The sequence below is a fragment of the Perognathus longimembris genome, chromosome 19 (genome assembly GCF_023159225.1).
Source record: "Perognathus longimembris pacificus isolate PPM17 chromosome 19, ASM2315922v1, whole genome shotgun sequence".
NCBI classification, from domain to species: domain Eukaryota; kingdom Metazoa; phylum Chordata; class Mammalia; order Rodentia; family Heteromyidae; genus Perognathus; species Perognathus longimembris.
In genome coordinates this window covers 25164978-25182857 of record NC_063179.1, presented here as the reverse complement: position 1 = coordinate 25182857, position 17880 = coordinate 25164978, and the positions used below count along the sequence as shown (strand labels likewise).

Below are 17880 nucleotides of genomic sequence, written 5' to 3'. Positions count from 1 at the left end.
TTGAGCAAAAAGAAGCCGGGGACAGTGCTCAGGCCCTGAGTCCAAGGCCCAGGACTGGCAAAAAAATTTAAAAAAAGTAAATTGGAGCTAAGACATGAAACCAAGGACTGTAGACTACGGATAGGTAACTGGAAAATGGGAAGCTGAGATCCAACTCTATCCATTTAGATGCCCTCATCTAAGAATCTGGGAACCCAAGTGGTCCAGGACAAATTCATCATTATTAAACAAAACCTCAGGACCTACAGTAGTGCTATGGCTTGTTCAATTAATAAGGGCAGAATCTGAGGTAGACAAAGGGAGGGTAGACAAAGGAAATTACAAATCACAAAGGGAGGTAGACAAAGGAAATTACATAACCATACAATAATCATAATTGAATTGTTTTGTTTTTTTTCCAGTAGGAAAGATTTTCAATGAGAAAAGTGGGGTAAATCTAGTGAGTGCTCTACAACATGTTTCATTCTCACAAGTCTCTATGTAAAATCTATCCAAGACACAATCAGTGCAAAGTCACTATGACTCCTCCTCAATGTTCACTCCCTAGGGGATTCTCCCCTCCCTAGTTGCTAAGAAGAGTTTCAACCTGGCTCAGTCCCTTCCTGATGATTCTAAGTCATCCAAAGAGGTTTCTAAATCCAATGGATGCTTTAAAAAAAAATCTTTTGTGTCTCAGAAGTCTTAGCAGAAAGGAGATGAATATAGCCTGAACATTTCCAGGAACCAGGGCCAACTCACTTCTTAATGGTAACTCCAAAAACTAAAGGCTGAATAGGAAGTTTGGGAGCTTCTCTTCTGGGCACAAATATGATTACAGCTAGGCCCTATCCTGAAAGTATCTACATTAAGTGAAATTCTCACCTTTAATTCATCACCCAACCCCGTAGGGGTCTAAGGACAAGGTAGCAGCAGAACAATTTTATTTCACATACAGTCTACACTTAAGTACAAGGACATTATCTTTATTCAAATCCACTGAGTGATGTGTATGGAAAGGCAATAAAAAATGTATCAATTTATGAAGGTGCTACCTGAAAACAATACTTACCTATGTTCCTCTTCCATTATCTTTTATCCATGCCAAGCCTTCTATGGATCCTGGACTATGGAATTTCAGATTAACCAAATAACTGACAGTGTGCTTGATGCTCTTTGAACCCTTTAAAGGTTCTGAAGTTTTTCAGAATAACTTCTGCTCTGAAAGTCATTCCTCAGCTTGACACAACCTCACATGATCCACAAAAATGTTTACAACATAAGCCAGTAAAGGTACAATGTCAAGGACAATAGTTTGCAAGGGGCACTTGTGCCTTTATGTAATATTTTCTGGTTTTTACCAGTATTAGGGTCTAAACTCAGGGCTTGTACTTACTCAGCTTGCTTGCTTGATTGCTTGCTTGGCTAGCAGCACTTTACCACTTGAGCCATGCTTCCAGCCCTGCTTTTTACTGGTTATTTTAGAAATGGAATCTCACATATTTTTCTGCCTGGACTGTTTTGAAATACAGTCCTCTACACCTCAGCCTCTTGAATAGCTAGGATTACAGTGTGAATCACCAATGCCTAACTAAATCGTGTGTGTGTGTGTGTGTGTGTGTGTGTGTGTGTGTGTGTGTGTAAAGCAGCTCTCCAAATGAACTACAGCTCCACTTTCAGCTTTTTGGTGGTTAATTTGAGATGAGTTTCATGGACTTTTCTACCTGGGCTGCAGTCAAACCTCGACTCTCAGATCTTAGCCTCCTGAATAGCTAGGATTACAGGCATGAGCCACCATTAAGAGCTTGGCTCTTAATCTTTCTTTTAATGATCATGTTTTCAATTACCAGTACTCCAAGCATATACAAGAATTTTAGAAAAAACATTTTTCCTCATATTTGAATTAACTCTTCTCTTTTTTCCCCAAAAAACATTAGGAGAGGGCTGGGGATATGGCCTAGTGGCAAGAGTGCTTGCCTCGTATACATGAAGCCCTGGGTTCGATTCCCCAGCACTGCATATATAGAAAATGGCCGGAAGTGGCGCTGTGGCTCAAGTGGCAGAGTGCTAGCCTTGAGCAAAAGGAAGCCAGGGACAGTGCTCAGGCCCTGAGTCCAAGGCCCCGGACTGACCAAAAAAACATTAGGAGAAAGGTAATTTTGAACAAGCTTTTGGCAGCAGGAACTAAGCCAATGTACTGACAAACTTGACTTTATACAAATTTCATATGAAGATCGGGATTCCATAAAACAGGAAAGGCTCAGTTAAAAAAAATTTAACTAGTCTTCATGATTATCTTATACTTTGACCTTCTACTAAAATATACTATGTCTGTTTGTAAGAAATAAAGGCTGGCCAGGTAGTGTACACCTGAAATTGTAGAACTTGAAAGGTTAAGGCAGAAAGACCACAAGTTGAAGGCCAGTCAGTGTAGGTTATATAGCCTGATCTTGTCTCAAAACAAACAAAAGCCACTATGAATGTAGGTCCTAAGGTTCTGTGTGTGTTCATATAAGAAGTTTTAAATTGTATCATTCACTCCTAGATTTATAACCAATAATAAAGCTGTATACTATGTCCAAATTACTCCCACTTCTTTATTAGAATGAGTTACCAAGGATAGAGCTTGTTCAAAGTACATTCTACATATGTATAAAATTGTCACAATGACACCTCCTTGTACTATGAATGTAAACCAATAAATAAAGTACATTTAAAGAGAAAAAGTATGAGTTGATTAAAGCTAGCTTCCTGTTGTACCCTTTTCTCCATGAGTAGATGTTTTAGCTCCCTCTACTGGCCATTTGTTGAAACTAGTCAGCTCTTAACACCTCCCTCCCCGGCTGTGCAAAGCTCTGTCTTAAAAAGCTCTGATGGTGACTACAGCACAGACCTCTTGTTCCTTCAAAGCCAGGTCTACCATATCTGACCTACGAGCCACTGCCACTGCTTGTGAATGACTTTAAAATTTGCAATATAATAATGATAGAAAGTGGTTTCACTATCTATGCATGCATATAATGTACTTTGATCAAATTATCTTACCCACTCCTATTTTTTAAAAATAAGTTTAATGAAAGTTTCTGCACAGCTAAGGACATAGCCACCAAAATAGAAAGACAGCCAACGATATGGGAAAGGATATTTACCAGCACAGCAACAGACAAAGGCCTGATATCTGTCATCTACAGAGAACTCAAAAAACTAAGCCCCTCCAAGCCCAATAAACCTATTAGGAAATGGGCAAAAGAGCTAAAGAGAGACTTCACAAGAGAAGATATAAAAATGGCAAAGAAACACATGAGGAAATGCTCAACATCCCTGGTAGTAAAGGAAATGCAAATAAAAACAACCCTGAGATACCACCTTACCCCAGTTAGAATGGCCTATACTCTGAACTCAGGCAACAACAAATGCTGGAGGGGGTGCAGGGAAAGAGGAACCCTTCTCCATTGTTGGTGGGAGTGCAAATTAGTACAACCACTTTGGAGACAGTATGGAGGTTTCTCAAAAAGCTCAATATAGACCTACCCTATGACCCAGCCATACCACTCCTAGGCATCTATCCTAAACAGCAAAACCCAAGATATCAAAAAGACATTTGTACTTCCATGTTTATCGTGGCACAATTCACAATAGCCAAAATATGGAAACAACCCAGATGCCCCTCCACAGATGAATGGATCCAAAAAATATGGTACCTATACACAATGGAATACTACATAGCGATTAGGAATGGTGAAATATTGTTATTCGCAGGGAAATGGTCAGAACTCGAACAAATAATGTTGAGCGAGACAAGCCTAGAACACAGAAAACAAAGGGGCAGGGGCTGGGGATATAGCCTAGTGGCAAGAGTGCCTGCCTCGGATACACGAGGCCCTAGGTTCAATTCCCCAGCACCACATATACAGAAAATGGCCAGAAGCAGCGCTGTGGCTCAAGTGGCAGAGTGCTAGCCTTGAGCAAAAAGAAGCCAGGGACAGTGCTCAGGCCCTGAGTCCAAGGCCCAGGACTGGCCAAAAAAAAAAAGAAAACAAAGGGGCATAATCTCCCTGATATATGACTGTTAACAAAGGGAGACAGAGGGGCTGGGGATATGGCCTAGTGGCAAGAGTGCTTGCCTCATATACACGAGGCCCTAGGTTCAATTCCCCAGCACCACATATACAGAAAATGGCCAGAAGCAGCGCTGTGGCTCAAGTGGCAGAGTGCTAGCCTTGAGCAAAAAGAAGCCAGGGACAGTGCTCAGGCCCTGAGTCCAAGGCCCAGGACTGGCCAAAAAAAAAAGAAAACAAAGGGGCATAATCTCCCTGATATATGACTGTTAACAAAGGGAGACAGAGGGGCTGGGGATATGGCCTAGTGGCAAGAGTGCTTGCCTCATATACATGAGGCCCTGGGTTCAATTCCCCAGCACCACATATACAGAAATCGGCCAGAAGTAGCGCTGTGGCTCAAGTGGCAGAGTGCCAGCCTTGAGCAAAAAGAAGCCAGGGACAGTGCTCAGGCCCTGAGTCCAAGCCCCAGGACTGGCCAAAAAAAAAAAAAAAACAAAGGGAGACAGAGAGACAGTAGAGACCAAGTCTGTGAATACTGTATATGTTCTTGATACATTGTATATTGTATATATGTCTACCTGACCTAGAGAAGGGATAGAAAAACAGGACGTAAGCTATCACAAGAAATGTACACACTGCTCTACTATGTAACTGTACCCTTTTTGCACAACACCTTGTAAAAAAATTTGTGTTCAATTAATAAACAAATAAAAAAATAATAAGTTTAATGGGTTTCATTATCTTATTTCCATACAGACATATGAAGTACTTCAGTCACATTCACCACCTCCCCTCATTCTTCTCCTTTCACCCTTTCATCCTTCCACTGGTTTCTACCCTACAAAAAAGTCCTGGTTTTAAGGACATGTCATTTTTTTTTAGGTCTAGATTCTACATATGAGAGAAAATGTGCACTACTTGTCTTTCTCCATCCAACATATTTTGCTAAACCTGATAGTCTCCAGCTCTATCCATTTTCCTATAAATGACACAATTTTATTCTACCTCTGTTCTCTTTATACTTGTACATGACTTCTCTTCCTGCTGATAGATTTCACAGACCTTATCCTAAGCTAGAAGCTTCTGATCTGTATCTACCTCAGGTACCTAATTACAGACCTCATTTCTGCATATAGATGTTTTCCTCGTCTGAGCCTTCTATTATCCTCCTGTTGGTCTGCTTCATCTAGACACTCTCCTGGTAGAGACCACCTCACCAATCACCTGGATTCACAGAAGTCAGAAAGAAGAACTGGGCAGCACATTCTCCCTCCAGAAGCTCGCAGATTTCATACCAATGAAGTCCCTGCCCTTAGGTTTATATGAGTCCGTTTTTCTAGTAAAGGAGGGTTCCAGAAGAAAATGTCCCCACTCCTCTATGGCCTCAAGATGACGCAATGTCTAATTCTCCAGAGTCTAATATGAAAGTAAAGTCCCCTTGATAAGATCAAACCTAATCATGAACTCTGTACACGCTTCTTGTCTGTCCATTTTCTTTTGGAAAGCAAAAATTGAGTCAATATTATACTCCTTGTTTAATAACAGAAGGAAATGACAGGCAAAGAGGCAAAAAAAAAAAAAAAAGTAGCAGGGTCTGGGAATATGACCTAGTGGTAAAGTGCTTGCCTCCTATACATGAAGCCCTGGGTTCGATTCCTCAGCATCACATATATAGAAAAAGTCGGAAGTGATGCTGTGGCTCAAGTGGTAGAGTGCTAGCCTTGAGCAAAAGGAAGCCAGGGACAGTGTTCAGACCCTAAGTTCAAGCCCCAGGACTGGCAAAAAAAAAAAAAGAATAACAAAAAAAAAGTGGAGAATTTCTTCACTATAAAATCTTGCCAGATGAAGCTACTATTTACTGGTTAATAAATGCTTACTAGTTCAATATTATGCACTGAGTTCAAGTATTCTTTAGAGAATGTTGCAAAGGGTCTAGAACATAATTCATGTCATCAATGAGCTCAGAATTTCATGAGAACAAACAAATATGACAGAAGAAATCATTAAAAAGTGACAGAATGTCCTACCCTTAAGTAAAAATATACATTGGAAAACCAGGCCCTAGAGGCTCATGCCTATAATCTAGCTAATCAGGAGGATGAAATCTAAAAATTATGGTTCAAAGCCAGCCCAAGCAGAAGTATCAGTGAGATTCTTATCTCCAATTAACTAGTAAATGGCGAGAAGTACAGGTGTGGCTCAAGAACTCTGGCCTTGAGTAGAAAAGGCTAAATGAGAGTCGAATGCCTGAGTTCAAGCCTGTTGTACCACCATAAAAAGAAAAAACAAAAAGATATTCAAAGCCAGGTGCCAGTACCTCACACTACACAAGAGGCTAACATAAAGTTCAAAACTAACTCAGAGGGGGTGGGAATGTGGCTTAGTGGTAGAGTGCTTGCCTAGCATGCATGAAGTCCTGGGTTCAATTCTTCAGCACCATATAAACAGAAAAAAAGCCAGAAGTGTGTTGTGGCTCAAGAGGTAGAGTGCTAGCCTTAAGCAAAAAGAAGCTAGGGATAGGGGCTGGGGATATGGCCTAGTGGCAAGAGTGCTTGCCTTGTATACATGAGGCCCTGGGTTCGATTCCCCAGCACCACATATACAGAAAATGGCCAGAAGTGGCGCTGTGGCTCAAGTGGCAGAGTGCTAGCCTTGAGCAAAAAGAAGCCAGGGACAGTGCTCAGGCCCTGAGTTCACGGCCCAGGACTGGCCAAAAAGAAAAAAGAAAAAAAAAAAACTAACTCAGAAAAGACTGTGACACTATATCAACAATAAATGAGCAGAACTGTAGACTGTAGATGTGGCTCAATAGTAGATCACCAGTTGTGAACAAGAAAGCTGAATGACAGCACAAGGATTAGAGTTCAAGCTCCAGTAGGCACACAAAAAAAATCATATATATATAATATATAAACAATGTTATATATTACAATATTTCTTACAAACTTATATAATATATTGTATATGTTGTATAATATATTAATACTATAAAATATATGATCGTATATTATATAATGATACATAATATATTATAGATATATATATTATATGGAAATACAATGCTTATCTTCAGACTTTTCAGTACTGTTTATAAAGTTTCTACTATAAGAATAGAAGGTATTGGATTGGGAATGTAGCTTAGCAGTAGAGTGCTTGCCTTGCATGCATGAAGCCCTGGGTTCCATTCCTCAGCACCACATAAACAGAAAAAGCCAAAAGAGGTGCTGTGGCTCAAGTGGTAGAGTGCTAGCCATGAGCAAAAAGAAGCCAGGGACAGTGCCTAGGCTCTGAGTCCAAGCGCCAAGACTGGCAAAAAACAAAAACAAACAAAAGAATAGAAGGAATTTACAAGAACAGGAAAATAATAACAGATCAAGAATGTGAACAAAGGGCTGGGGATATGGCCTAGTGGCAAGAGTGCCTGCCTCATATACATGAGGCCCTGGGTTTGATTCCCCAGCACCACATATACAGAAAATGGCCAGAAGTGGTACTGTGGCTCAAGTGGCAGAGTGCTAGCCTTGAGCAAAAAGAAGCCAGGGACAGTGCTCAGGCCCTGAGTCCAAGCCCCAGGACTGGCCAAAAAAAAAAAAAAAAAAGATTACCCTTGGGGCTGGGGATATAGCCTAGTGGCAAGAGTGCCTGCCTCGGATACACGAGGCCCTAGGTTCGATTCCCCAGCACCACATATACAGAAAACGGCCAGAAGTGGCACTGTGGCTCAAGTGGCAGAGTGCTAGCCTTGAGCGGGAAGAAGCCAGGGACAGTGCTCAGGCCCTGAGTCCAAGGCCCAGGACTGGCCAAAAAAAAAAAAAAAAGAATGTGAACAAAGAAAAATGCTTATAAATAGAATTGTACACATAGAAAACAATTTGTGAGCACAATCATATAAAAAACACATTGGAAGGAAACAGGAAAGCATTAATGACTCGCCTCTAGAGCAAGTGATTTGTATCACATGCCTTTTTTTCATTTTCTAGCCCTTTTATAGTAGGAAAAAAAAACATCTTTACTTCAAGACACTCAGATGTTAAACAACCATGCAATCTTCATGTTTAAGAAAATTGTAATAGAAACTCTTTAAAGGTACCAATTATTCAGCAGCGTACCTGGGATGAGTGCTGTGCTGATAAGAATATCCACCTCCTTGCACTGCTGAGCAAAGAGCTTCATTTCAGCTTCAATAAACTCTTTGGACATCTCTTTTGCATATCCTCCTTGACCCTCACCAGATTCTTTCAAGTCGACCTCCAAGGGCTCAGCACCAAGAGACTTGAACTGCTCCAAAGCTGCGGCTCTGAATCATTAAAAGAGAAATGAGTAACCATTTTAGGTACTTAATAAGAGAACTAAAGTCTTCACTTACATTTTTAAATTTTTATTATTATTATAAGGTGATGTACAGAGAAGTAAATCAGGTAATGAGGACATGTTAAGAGTAGACTGCATAGAATGAAAAGTCAGGTTTATTTCATGCCTCTGAACTCTTTTGTTGTTGTTGTTTGGGGGGGTTCTAGAGGCAGATAATTTTTTAATGATAATATTTTTTTCTGGAAAAAATAAGGAAATGCAACTTCAGCTTCAGTTTAATTGCAAAAAGAATTACACTGGCAATAAACAATCAGATTTCCAGTAATCATCTTATCACAAGGATATTCATCCTTGTCACATGATCTGATATACATTACCATTTAATATCAGCTGGGAGTGGTAGCCTGAGCTTATAATCCTAGCTATTCAAAAAGCTGAGATTAGAAGGAGATTCAAGACCAGCCTAGGCAAAAAAGTTCAACTAAGAGCTGACCACAGTAGCCTATGGCCTGTCATCCCAGCTATTTAGGGGTTGAGATCAAGAGGAATATAGCTCCAGGCCAGCCTGGGCAAAAGGAAACAAAAAAATTGAGAGACTCTATCCCAATAGAAAGAAACTGGGGATGGAGGCACAAACCTGTCATCCCAACTAGGGCAAGAGGCCTAAAATTAGAAGAGTCAATCCAGGAGCAAACCTGGGCAAAAAGTGAAACTCTACCTCAGAACAACTAATATATTAAAGTGCTACAGATGTGGCTCAGCCACATCTGCCTAACAAGCACAAAACCCTGTACAGCCAAAATAATTTCTAAGGAAGGAAGGAGACCTAACATCATTCACATAGCCCAAGTTGGGTTTTTTCATTTGCAAATGATCTGAGTTTGTTCTTATATTGGGATTTTCTCATGGACATGACTCTTACTTAGAACTATTTTAATCAAGCCATTTTTGTTACCTCATAAACTTAGTTTCTGAAAAATATGAAACACCAACATTAAAAATTATAATAAAATGTATTATACATATTATATATTCTAATATATTATATGTGTATATTATACTTTTTTCTGTTTATTTTCTTTTCTCACTTTTTTATTGTCAAAGTAATGTACAGAGGGGTTACAATGACATAAGGCAGTGAGTATATTTCTTATCAATATATCATACATTTTTTCAGTACAAAAATAAATAAATGCTACACATTTTCCTGATCCTTGTTGTAAAACCATAGCCAACAAAGATTTCAGCTCTGTGTTCGAACTCACCAATACCCATTCTACTAGGGCAAATCTCAAACCTCCCTAAGGCAACAATCCCTGGAGGTATTTGTTAGAAATTCAAATCCCCAGGCTCTTCCCCAGAACCAATGAATCATAATAATACCCAGCAGAGAGATCAGAAGTTATTTTTAGAAAGAACATAGGTCAGTCTTGTCATCAAAGAATTTGGGAAACCAAGGTCCAAGCCAAGAAATCCCCAGCCACCATCATGTTCTGGCATGGGCATAAAGGGTTAGGACATACAAGCATTGTTAGCAGTGCAGGCCAAGTTAAAGCTGAGGACAGCAGAGAAGAAAGGCAGAAAGAACTTAGGAGAGATAATTCATTGTCTGATGGGTTAGGCCAATTTAAATTGATGTTTTCCATTCCTTGCAGCCACAATGATACAGTTCTTTAAAAAGTTTGAAGAATGTATAATAGTAATACAAAAAATAAAAGTAAAACAAAAATACTATATATGTACCATATATTAAATTACACACACACACACACACACACACACACACACACACACACACTTGTATAATGACCCAAGGTCATTGGAGGAATTTATCCCAAGAAAATGAAATACTTCCAAATTGTTACAGGGTTAGAAATGTTACGGGGTTCGAGGGAGGAGATTCTCCTTCCCTCCAAGAGTCCACCACTCAGAGACAGTCTCAAGCAAAAAGATGGATTTAGCGGGGAAGCAAAAAGTGAACTGACCATCCAGGGATGCAGCACAGACTCGGGAGCTGAACTACGACATTGAAAAGGGGGCTGACCAGCCAGGGACAGAGGGCAGACTCAGGAGCTGCCACCATGACCCTGAGCAGTCCTCAAATTAGGCATAGCACAGATGTAGGGGCTTGACACAGGGGGTAGAACAAGAAACATTAACAAGCAAGTATGGCACAGATGTAGGAGGTTGATGCAGGGGGCAGAGCACACAACAAAGCAAGCCATTTTCAGAAGCAGAATTTTGAGGTCAGGTTGAAATCTACTCCCTCCAACATTTCCTACTATGTTTCCTAATCAAGATGGAGTCAGCTGTACTACCTACAACACAAATATGTAAATTATACACAGAAGTAGAGTTAAGCAAAATACTATTCTGTCAATCTGAGATAACATCAATCTACTAAATTACCAGTAGTTCACTTACTACCAAGTTTCAAATCATCTATAGGTCAGATATAACCAGTTCTATTTTAATATTATTATCTATTACAATGAACACATAAGCAACCTGCTCTCCAAAGGTCTACTAAAATATTCGTCCCAACAAACATTAAAAATGAAAACACAGCCAAACACCAGTGGCCCATGCCTGTAGTCCTACGTACTCAAGAGACAGAGATTTGGATGACTGTAATTCAATACTAGTCCAGACAGTAAAGTCCTCCATCTCAAAAAATAACCAGAAAAGGCTGGGCTGGAGGCATGGCCCAAGTAATAAAGTGACAGATGAGCAAGCAGGGATCCTTGAATTCAAACCTGGTACCATTACAAAGTAAAAGTGATACTTATTGAGTCATTGTATTTATATAAATATATATATATGTGTGTGTGTGTATATATCTATATATGTAACCTCTTTATGCAACTACATACAGATTTTTTTTTGTTTTTTTTTTTTGTTTTTTGGCCAATCCTGGGGCTTGGACTCAGGGCCTGAGCACTGTCCCTGGCTTCTTTTTGCTCAAGGCTAGCACTCTGCCACTTGAGCCACAGCGCCACTTCTGGCCGTTTTCTGTATATGTGGTGCTAGGGAATTGAACCCAGGGCCTCATGTATACGAGGCAAGCACTCTTGCCACTAGGCCATATCCCCAGCCCCAGATTTTTTTTTAAAGACAAACTTATCATGTCTAATCTTGGCCTTCCTTGGTTGTGACCTGGTTTCTTTGCAAATCACTTATTTGCTCATTTTAGTACAGTTCTTATCAATATACCACCTCTCTAAAGTCTAGGTAAGAACCACTGACTACATTCTATGGAATACTATTTACTATCATTTTATATCATTTTATATTTAAGATTGGCAGCAGAAAGATATATGTAGCTTAGTGATAGAGCATGCACAATGCTCTAGGTTCAATTCCCAGCACCAAAAACAAATCAACAATCAAACAAATCAAAAGCAGTGACACTATTGCTCTGTTGCCCTCAATTGATAATAACTAATGTTTCAACTGCAAGGAGTACACGGACACCTGCATGACCATAATACTCAACAAACATTTAATAAAAACCAATATGTAGTGTCTTCAGCAACAAATGGAAATTTTAATCAAACTTCTTTTTAAAGACAATCTATGAAGTGTTTGTAAAGTTGCCTTAGGGAAATACAGAATGCAGGTAACCAACTCCTTTCACTTAGGAGCTCTAAAATTATCAGAGGAAGATAACCAACCCTCACTTTACATTCAAAACAGAAGCCTTGGGGCTGGGAATGTGGCTTAGCAGTGGAGTGCTTGCCTTGCATGCATGAAGCCCTGGGTTCAATTCCTCAGAACCACACAAACAGAAAAAGCCAGACGTGGCACTGTAGCTCAAGAGGTAGAGTGTTAACCTTGAGCAAAAAGAAGCCATGGACAGTGCTCAGGGCAAGCCCAAGGACTAGCAAAAAAAAAAAAAAGGAAAAAAAGAAAAGAAAACAGAAACCTTATCCTAAATATAACTCATTCTTTGTATGAAAGCAGCTACATTTTCCTTTCCATTCAGGGCAGGCAAGCTCCCCATTTGTCTCCTAAGACGTCTCCTATCCCATTCTCTTTCCTCATTCATAATTAGCTTTGTTCATGTGGTACCTAAAGGCATTCTAAGAGAAACTGGACATTGTAAAGCAATAAAGAAATTCAGGACGACAGATAATTCTAGCCCTCTTGGCAATTTAAGCAAAGAAAGACTAGTGAATTACTCATTTTCAGTTTTTTTGTTGTTTATTTCTACTATACTGAGGCTGTTATCTACTTGTTTTCCACTAAGGAATACAACTTCACTCTTGAGTTAACTTTTAAAAACCTGAAATGTTTTCTAATGGAAAGAACTTACCTGGCAGTGTCAGTGAGGTATAACAATTGATAAATTCCAAGGAAAATGTGATAGTACTCATTTGAAATAAAATATTTTCAGATCACTACCAATCACTAATAAAGCACTAACCTCGTGTCAAATCCTTTGACAACTGCACCCATGGACTTTGCTGCACCTGCAGAAGCAAGCCCAGCAACACCACCACCAACAATCAGAATCTAGCAAAGAAGAGAGAATCAGTTATATTTTCACTAAAGTTTAATATCACATGATTGTAAAAGATCACCAGCTCTCAACTACTAATAGTTAGCATTCAGTAAATGATGGTGCCATCCTGGTGGTAATTACCACCCCTCCAAATCTTGATAGGGTGAACAAACTGTTCTTTAGCTGAACCATCACTGCTTTTAATATTTTATCAAAGGAACAATGGCTGGCAAGGACCAATAACCTCCACTAAAAGTAGCCTGACAATCAGCACCTAAAAGCTGTGTAAGCACAATCAATGTTGCATGTGTTACAGATTAACAGGTTTATTTTACTGTGTAAAAGCATCTTCAACTAAATGCCCAGGATGACTTTCTAACTACCTCTCCCCTCTCCAAGTCTGAGATTTTTCCATGTGCATAAACTACCAAAACGTATTTCAAAGACAGTCACAAAACTGGGGAAACATCTACCCAAATGCTATTTTAAATCCAAATGCTTCTGAACAATATAGCTATGGTCCAACTGCATAATTCAGAATTGAATGAACTATATCTGAAATGTGAAATAACAGAAATAATCTACCTATCTATGGAAGGAACAGAGCCAAAAGAACCAAAGAATCGTTCAGTGTATAAAAAATAAAAATTTTAATAAGAAGGGGAGGCCCTTCCTTCATAGAAATGAAGTAAGAACAATGTTGTCCTAGTCTGGAATGGCCTTCCAGACAAGAAAAAAGTCTTTTTCTATATCCCATAAGAAAGAAGGGGAGAGGAGGGGAGAGGAGAAGAGGGGAGGGGAGGGAAAGGGAGGGGAGGGAAAGGGAGGGAAGGAGAAGGGAGGGGAGGGGAGGGAAGGGGAGGGGAGGGAAGGGAAGGGAAAGGGGAAAAGGGGTGAAGGGGAGGGAGGGGAGGGGAGAGGGAGGGAGAGAGGGAAAGAGGGAGGGAAGGAGAAGGGAAAGTAAAGGAAGGAAAGAGAAGGGGGGAAGGGAAGGGAAGGGAAAAGGGAAAGGTGAAAGGAAAGGGAAACTGTGTACTCCTAGGACCCTTTGGCAGGGCTTAGGGTTTCAGAGGGTACATCAGTGAATCTTGGTAATGATGGTTTGTGTGCAGAAGAAAAATTCATAGAAATAGAGACAGTAAGGGAACAATAAGCTTTGGGGTTGGAAGAATCAACCCTGTTGTACACAAAAGTTCCAACACTGCTAAAGAAAAAGAAAAAAATAATGAAACAAGGGGGAAAAAAATCACCAGCTCAATTATCCTAAACTAAGAAATAAGAAGAATGCATGAAATCTTAGTACCCAGGAGGCTGCAACAGAAAGATCATAGGTTTGAGGCCAGCCTAGACTGCATACTGAAATACTGAGACAAAATAAAATGATGCATGGTACAATTAAAAGGAATATATTTCAAGAGATCTATTGTTTTGTAAGATAACTACAGTTAAGGATGATACATTGTATTCCATTCCAGAAAAATGTAGAGAGAACAATATATACCTTTTCTACAAAAAAAAAAAAAATGAGGTAATGCATATGTTAATTAGGCATGATTAACAATTCCACTATATATGTTATATATAGACTCCAAAATAGAATGCCACAAATAATAAAGTTATTCAATGCAATCTGCCAATATAAAAAATTGTTTAAATTAACACCAAAAATAAATATGTAGCAAAGACTTCATAATTTAAAGAACAGGATTATACACAAGTAAAACCATGTAGGAGCTATAATACAAATTTACTTTTGTTCTTCAGCAAGGATTGAAGAAAAAGAGACCAATGGTCAGACAGCTTACATTGAAATCATGGCGGCTCTTTTACTAACTAGCTCTGGATGACCTTGAGTAAAATGCCTAGCATCTGCAATACAGTGAGATCCAATCTAACTAAAGCACTTACCGTCAACTGACACAGTGAACACATACATTTAAGAATATATGGCAAAAGACAAGAGCAAGGCAACACTTGTAGGAATCTTGCTGGTGTTCAGTCACATACCCTATTCCTCCTTTCAGCTTCCTCATCTTAATAAAGGGCACCAAGTATGCAAAACCCTCTAGTCAAACTGGGAGGTCATCTTGAGTGCCCTCATAATACACATTCCCATTTCTTTCTTTTTTTTTTTTTTTTTTTTTTTTTGCCAGACCTGGGGCTTGAACCCTGAGCACTGTCCCTGGCTTCTTTTTGTTCAAGGCTAGCACTCTGCCACCTGAGCCACAGTGCCACTTCTGGCTTTTTATATATATGTGGTGCTGAGGAATCAAACCCAGGGCTTCCTGTATGGGAGGCAAGCTCTCTACCTCTAGGCCACCTTCCCAGCCCTCCCATTTCTAATCCATCAACAAATACTACTGGTTTTAGCCCCCAAGGATAGCCAGCCACCATTGCTCTCCCTCCCTGTATCTCTGTTGTATAGCCAATTCATAATCTCCATTGTCTTCATTCTTCTGTTTTTTCCCCACCAGAACAGACAGATACTAATTTTAATCCTGAATGGTACATTTCCCTTACCTGTGAGACAACCAGAACTGTAAAACACAATCTCCAAGAGAGACCTACACAATCCAATCCAACCTTTCTCCTTACATCATCTCAGATCACCCCACTCTAAGGCCAATGGCCCTCTTTGTTTCCCTAGGATATACTAGGAAAACTCTTTCACATCCCAGATATCTGACAGGTACCATTCCCTTCGCCTAGCATCCTGTATACCTGATTTCTTTCTTTCATACTCAAATATCACAGAAACCTTCCAGTGTCCTAACTCAAGTAGCTGACATATTTATATTACTCACTGGAATATTATCTGGATCATTTCTTTTGTATCTAAAGTTAATCTGATATAACCCTGCTTTTTATTTTTATCTACACTCTGACCCTCCTCCACTGGAATGTAACTTTTGTGCAGCAAGAATACTGTTAAGAATATTGGTATTCAGGTCATATCCCCAGCTCCTACACCATTATTTGCCTGGCAACTCTTAAGACTGATTTTACTTGGTCTAGACTAGTAAAAATCTTCTATATTTAAAAGAAATCCAAACAAAAGATTATGCATAACGATTCCCACTAATATCTAATTCTTCAATCTCAGGAAACTATTCCTGATATGTAGCTAAAGTCTCTTAGACTGAATTTAAATTGCACTAAAGTGGAAATGATTAAATAAGAACAGATGGAAAGATGAAACATCTTAAAAGCTCAGTAAATTCTTCCTTCAGGCCTTTGGTCTTGTGCTACACTTTTTAATTTTATATCACAGCTTTCTTCTCAACTGCCACAGGTTTCTAAAAGGGCCCAAACCAAAACTAAGTAATGGAGTTGGGCATCAAAGCAATCAGCCAGTGGCTTATAGCCACCTTGAGCCAGATGTTTTCTTTTGATCCTGCAAATGATTTATTTCAAATATCATATCTATACTGTTTGCTCACACTTCCTTGTTAAGTATTCTGGCCTACACTTTAACCACCAGCTGTTTTCTTTCACTTGGTGTGTTTTCAAACAATATGTGACTAGATTTCTGAAAGCTACTATTGGTGTGTGTTTGTTTGTTGTTTGGTCATTTTTCCCTAGGAGGTTAACTTGTATGAAAACTCTGGGTTTATACAATGAAGCATTTAAAAGCAAGAAGCCTGTAGCTGCAGGCAGGTATATAACAATGTGAAAGGTTCTTCTTCCTGCACCTAGACTCAAGGTCTATATTGTCACTTAATGTACTTACTGTTACTGAAAAGTCACAACATAACTCCCAGTTATTTTGCTTAGCCATTCTTACTTTTAATCACTAACTGCATCCCTCTCCCAATCTGGATTCAAGAAGCAGAACTCTTCCCCTCTGCCAAATACAAGTATACCATTTCCCATTTTCTGTCCTCTCGACCCAAATATTGAGCAGGAATGAGGAAATTGAAAAGGTTTAATCTATGAACTAAAATGTTGCAATAATTGGGAAACCCAGAACTTGTGAATACTATCTTGAAGCTTTTTTCATAGATATAAACATGCCCACAAACCAAAAATCTCTTTAAGAATTTGTTACTAAACAAAAAACAGAAAGATTAAAAGTAAACTAAAATTTGAAAGAAACATAACTTCTAAAAGAAGGAAGTTCATTTTTTTCAAGCAGTCATTGAGGCTCTATCATAAATTTGTGAGCACCACAAAATCATCCATGGGGCTAATGCACAACAAAACTTTTAAATAAACATATTTTAAGACTACACATATCCTTGCTTTTCATAAACGTGCATTATGAATAAACACTAAAAGTTGTACCTACCTTGGCTGGAGGAACTTTTCCAGCAGCTGTGATCTGACCGGTAAAAAAGCGTCCAAAATGATTTGCTGCTAGGACAACAGCCTTATAACTTAAAAAAAAAAAAGGGGGGGGGTAATTCCATATAATAAAATTCTTAAGGCCTACACACACATATACATGTACATCTGCATACATAACCTAACCTATATATATTCCTAACCTATAAAATAAAAGTAGTACTTGCCAACACACACACACATACACTGGCAAGTATTACTTGTGATAGGTTAGGAAAACAAACACAGAAAATGAGCAGAGTAGCAGACTGTTGATGCCCAATAGGCTGCCTTACAGAGGCACTTGCCCATCTATGATGCCATCCCACTTCTTCCTAACTTACACTGCAGTGGATCAGTGGAGATAGAAAAAGGAAAGAAAGACATGAAAATGTTAACAATGCTTTTTGGGGGGTACTCAGACTTCATATTCTTCAAATTTTCCCTTCTACTTTTTTTATGTTGTCCAAATTTTCTTCAATGGTTAACTTGTAGGGCTTAAAAGGGATGGGAGAAACAAAGATTGCGGATTTTGGTGATAGCTTGAGATTTTTAAGGCTGATGATAGCTTTGTGACTGCAGGCAAATTCTTTAATTCTCTGAGTCCTTATCTATAAAGTGCAGACAAGACAACGTTTATCTCTGAGAGTTGGACCAGTAACTGGCAAGGAAACCTCTCCCTGACCAGATTTTATATGACAATGT

At 39.2% G+C, this 17880-nt stretch overlaps 1 protein-coding gene across 4 annotated transcripts in view; it reads right to left on the bottom strand.

Annotated features, from left to right (window-relative positions):
* Nucleotides 1-17880, bottom strand: part of Nnt (nicotinamide nucleotide transhydrogenase) — a 107902-nt gene that overhangs the window by 73451 nt on the left and 16571 nt on the right. For all 4 annotated transcript variants that reach the window (XM_048368472.1, XM_048368474.1, XM_048368473.1 and 1 more), the window contains exons 5-7: nucleotides 17141-17228; nucleotides 12775-12863; nucleotides 8147-8334 (exon numbers count right to left, since the gene is read on the bottom strand). In XM_048368472.1, coding sequence (XP_048224429.1) covers nucleotides 8147-8334; nucleotides 12775-12863; nucleotides 17141-17228 — 365 coding nt within the window. The remainder of the gene's footprint in view (nucleotides 1-8146; nucleotides 8335-12774; nucleotides 12864-17140; nucleotides 17229-17880) is intronic.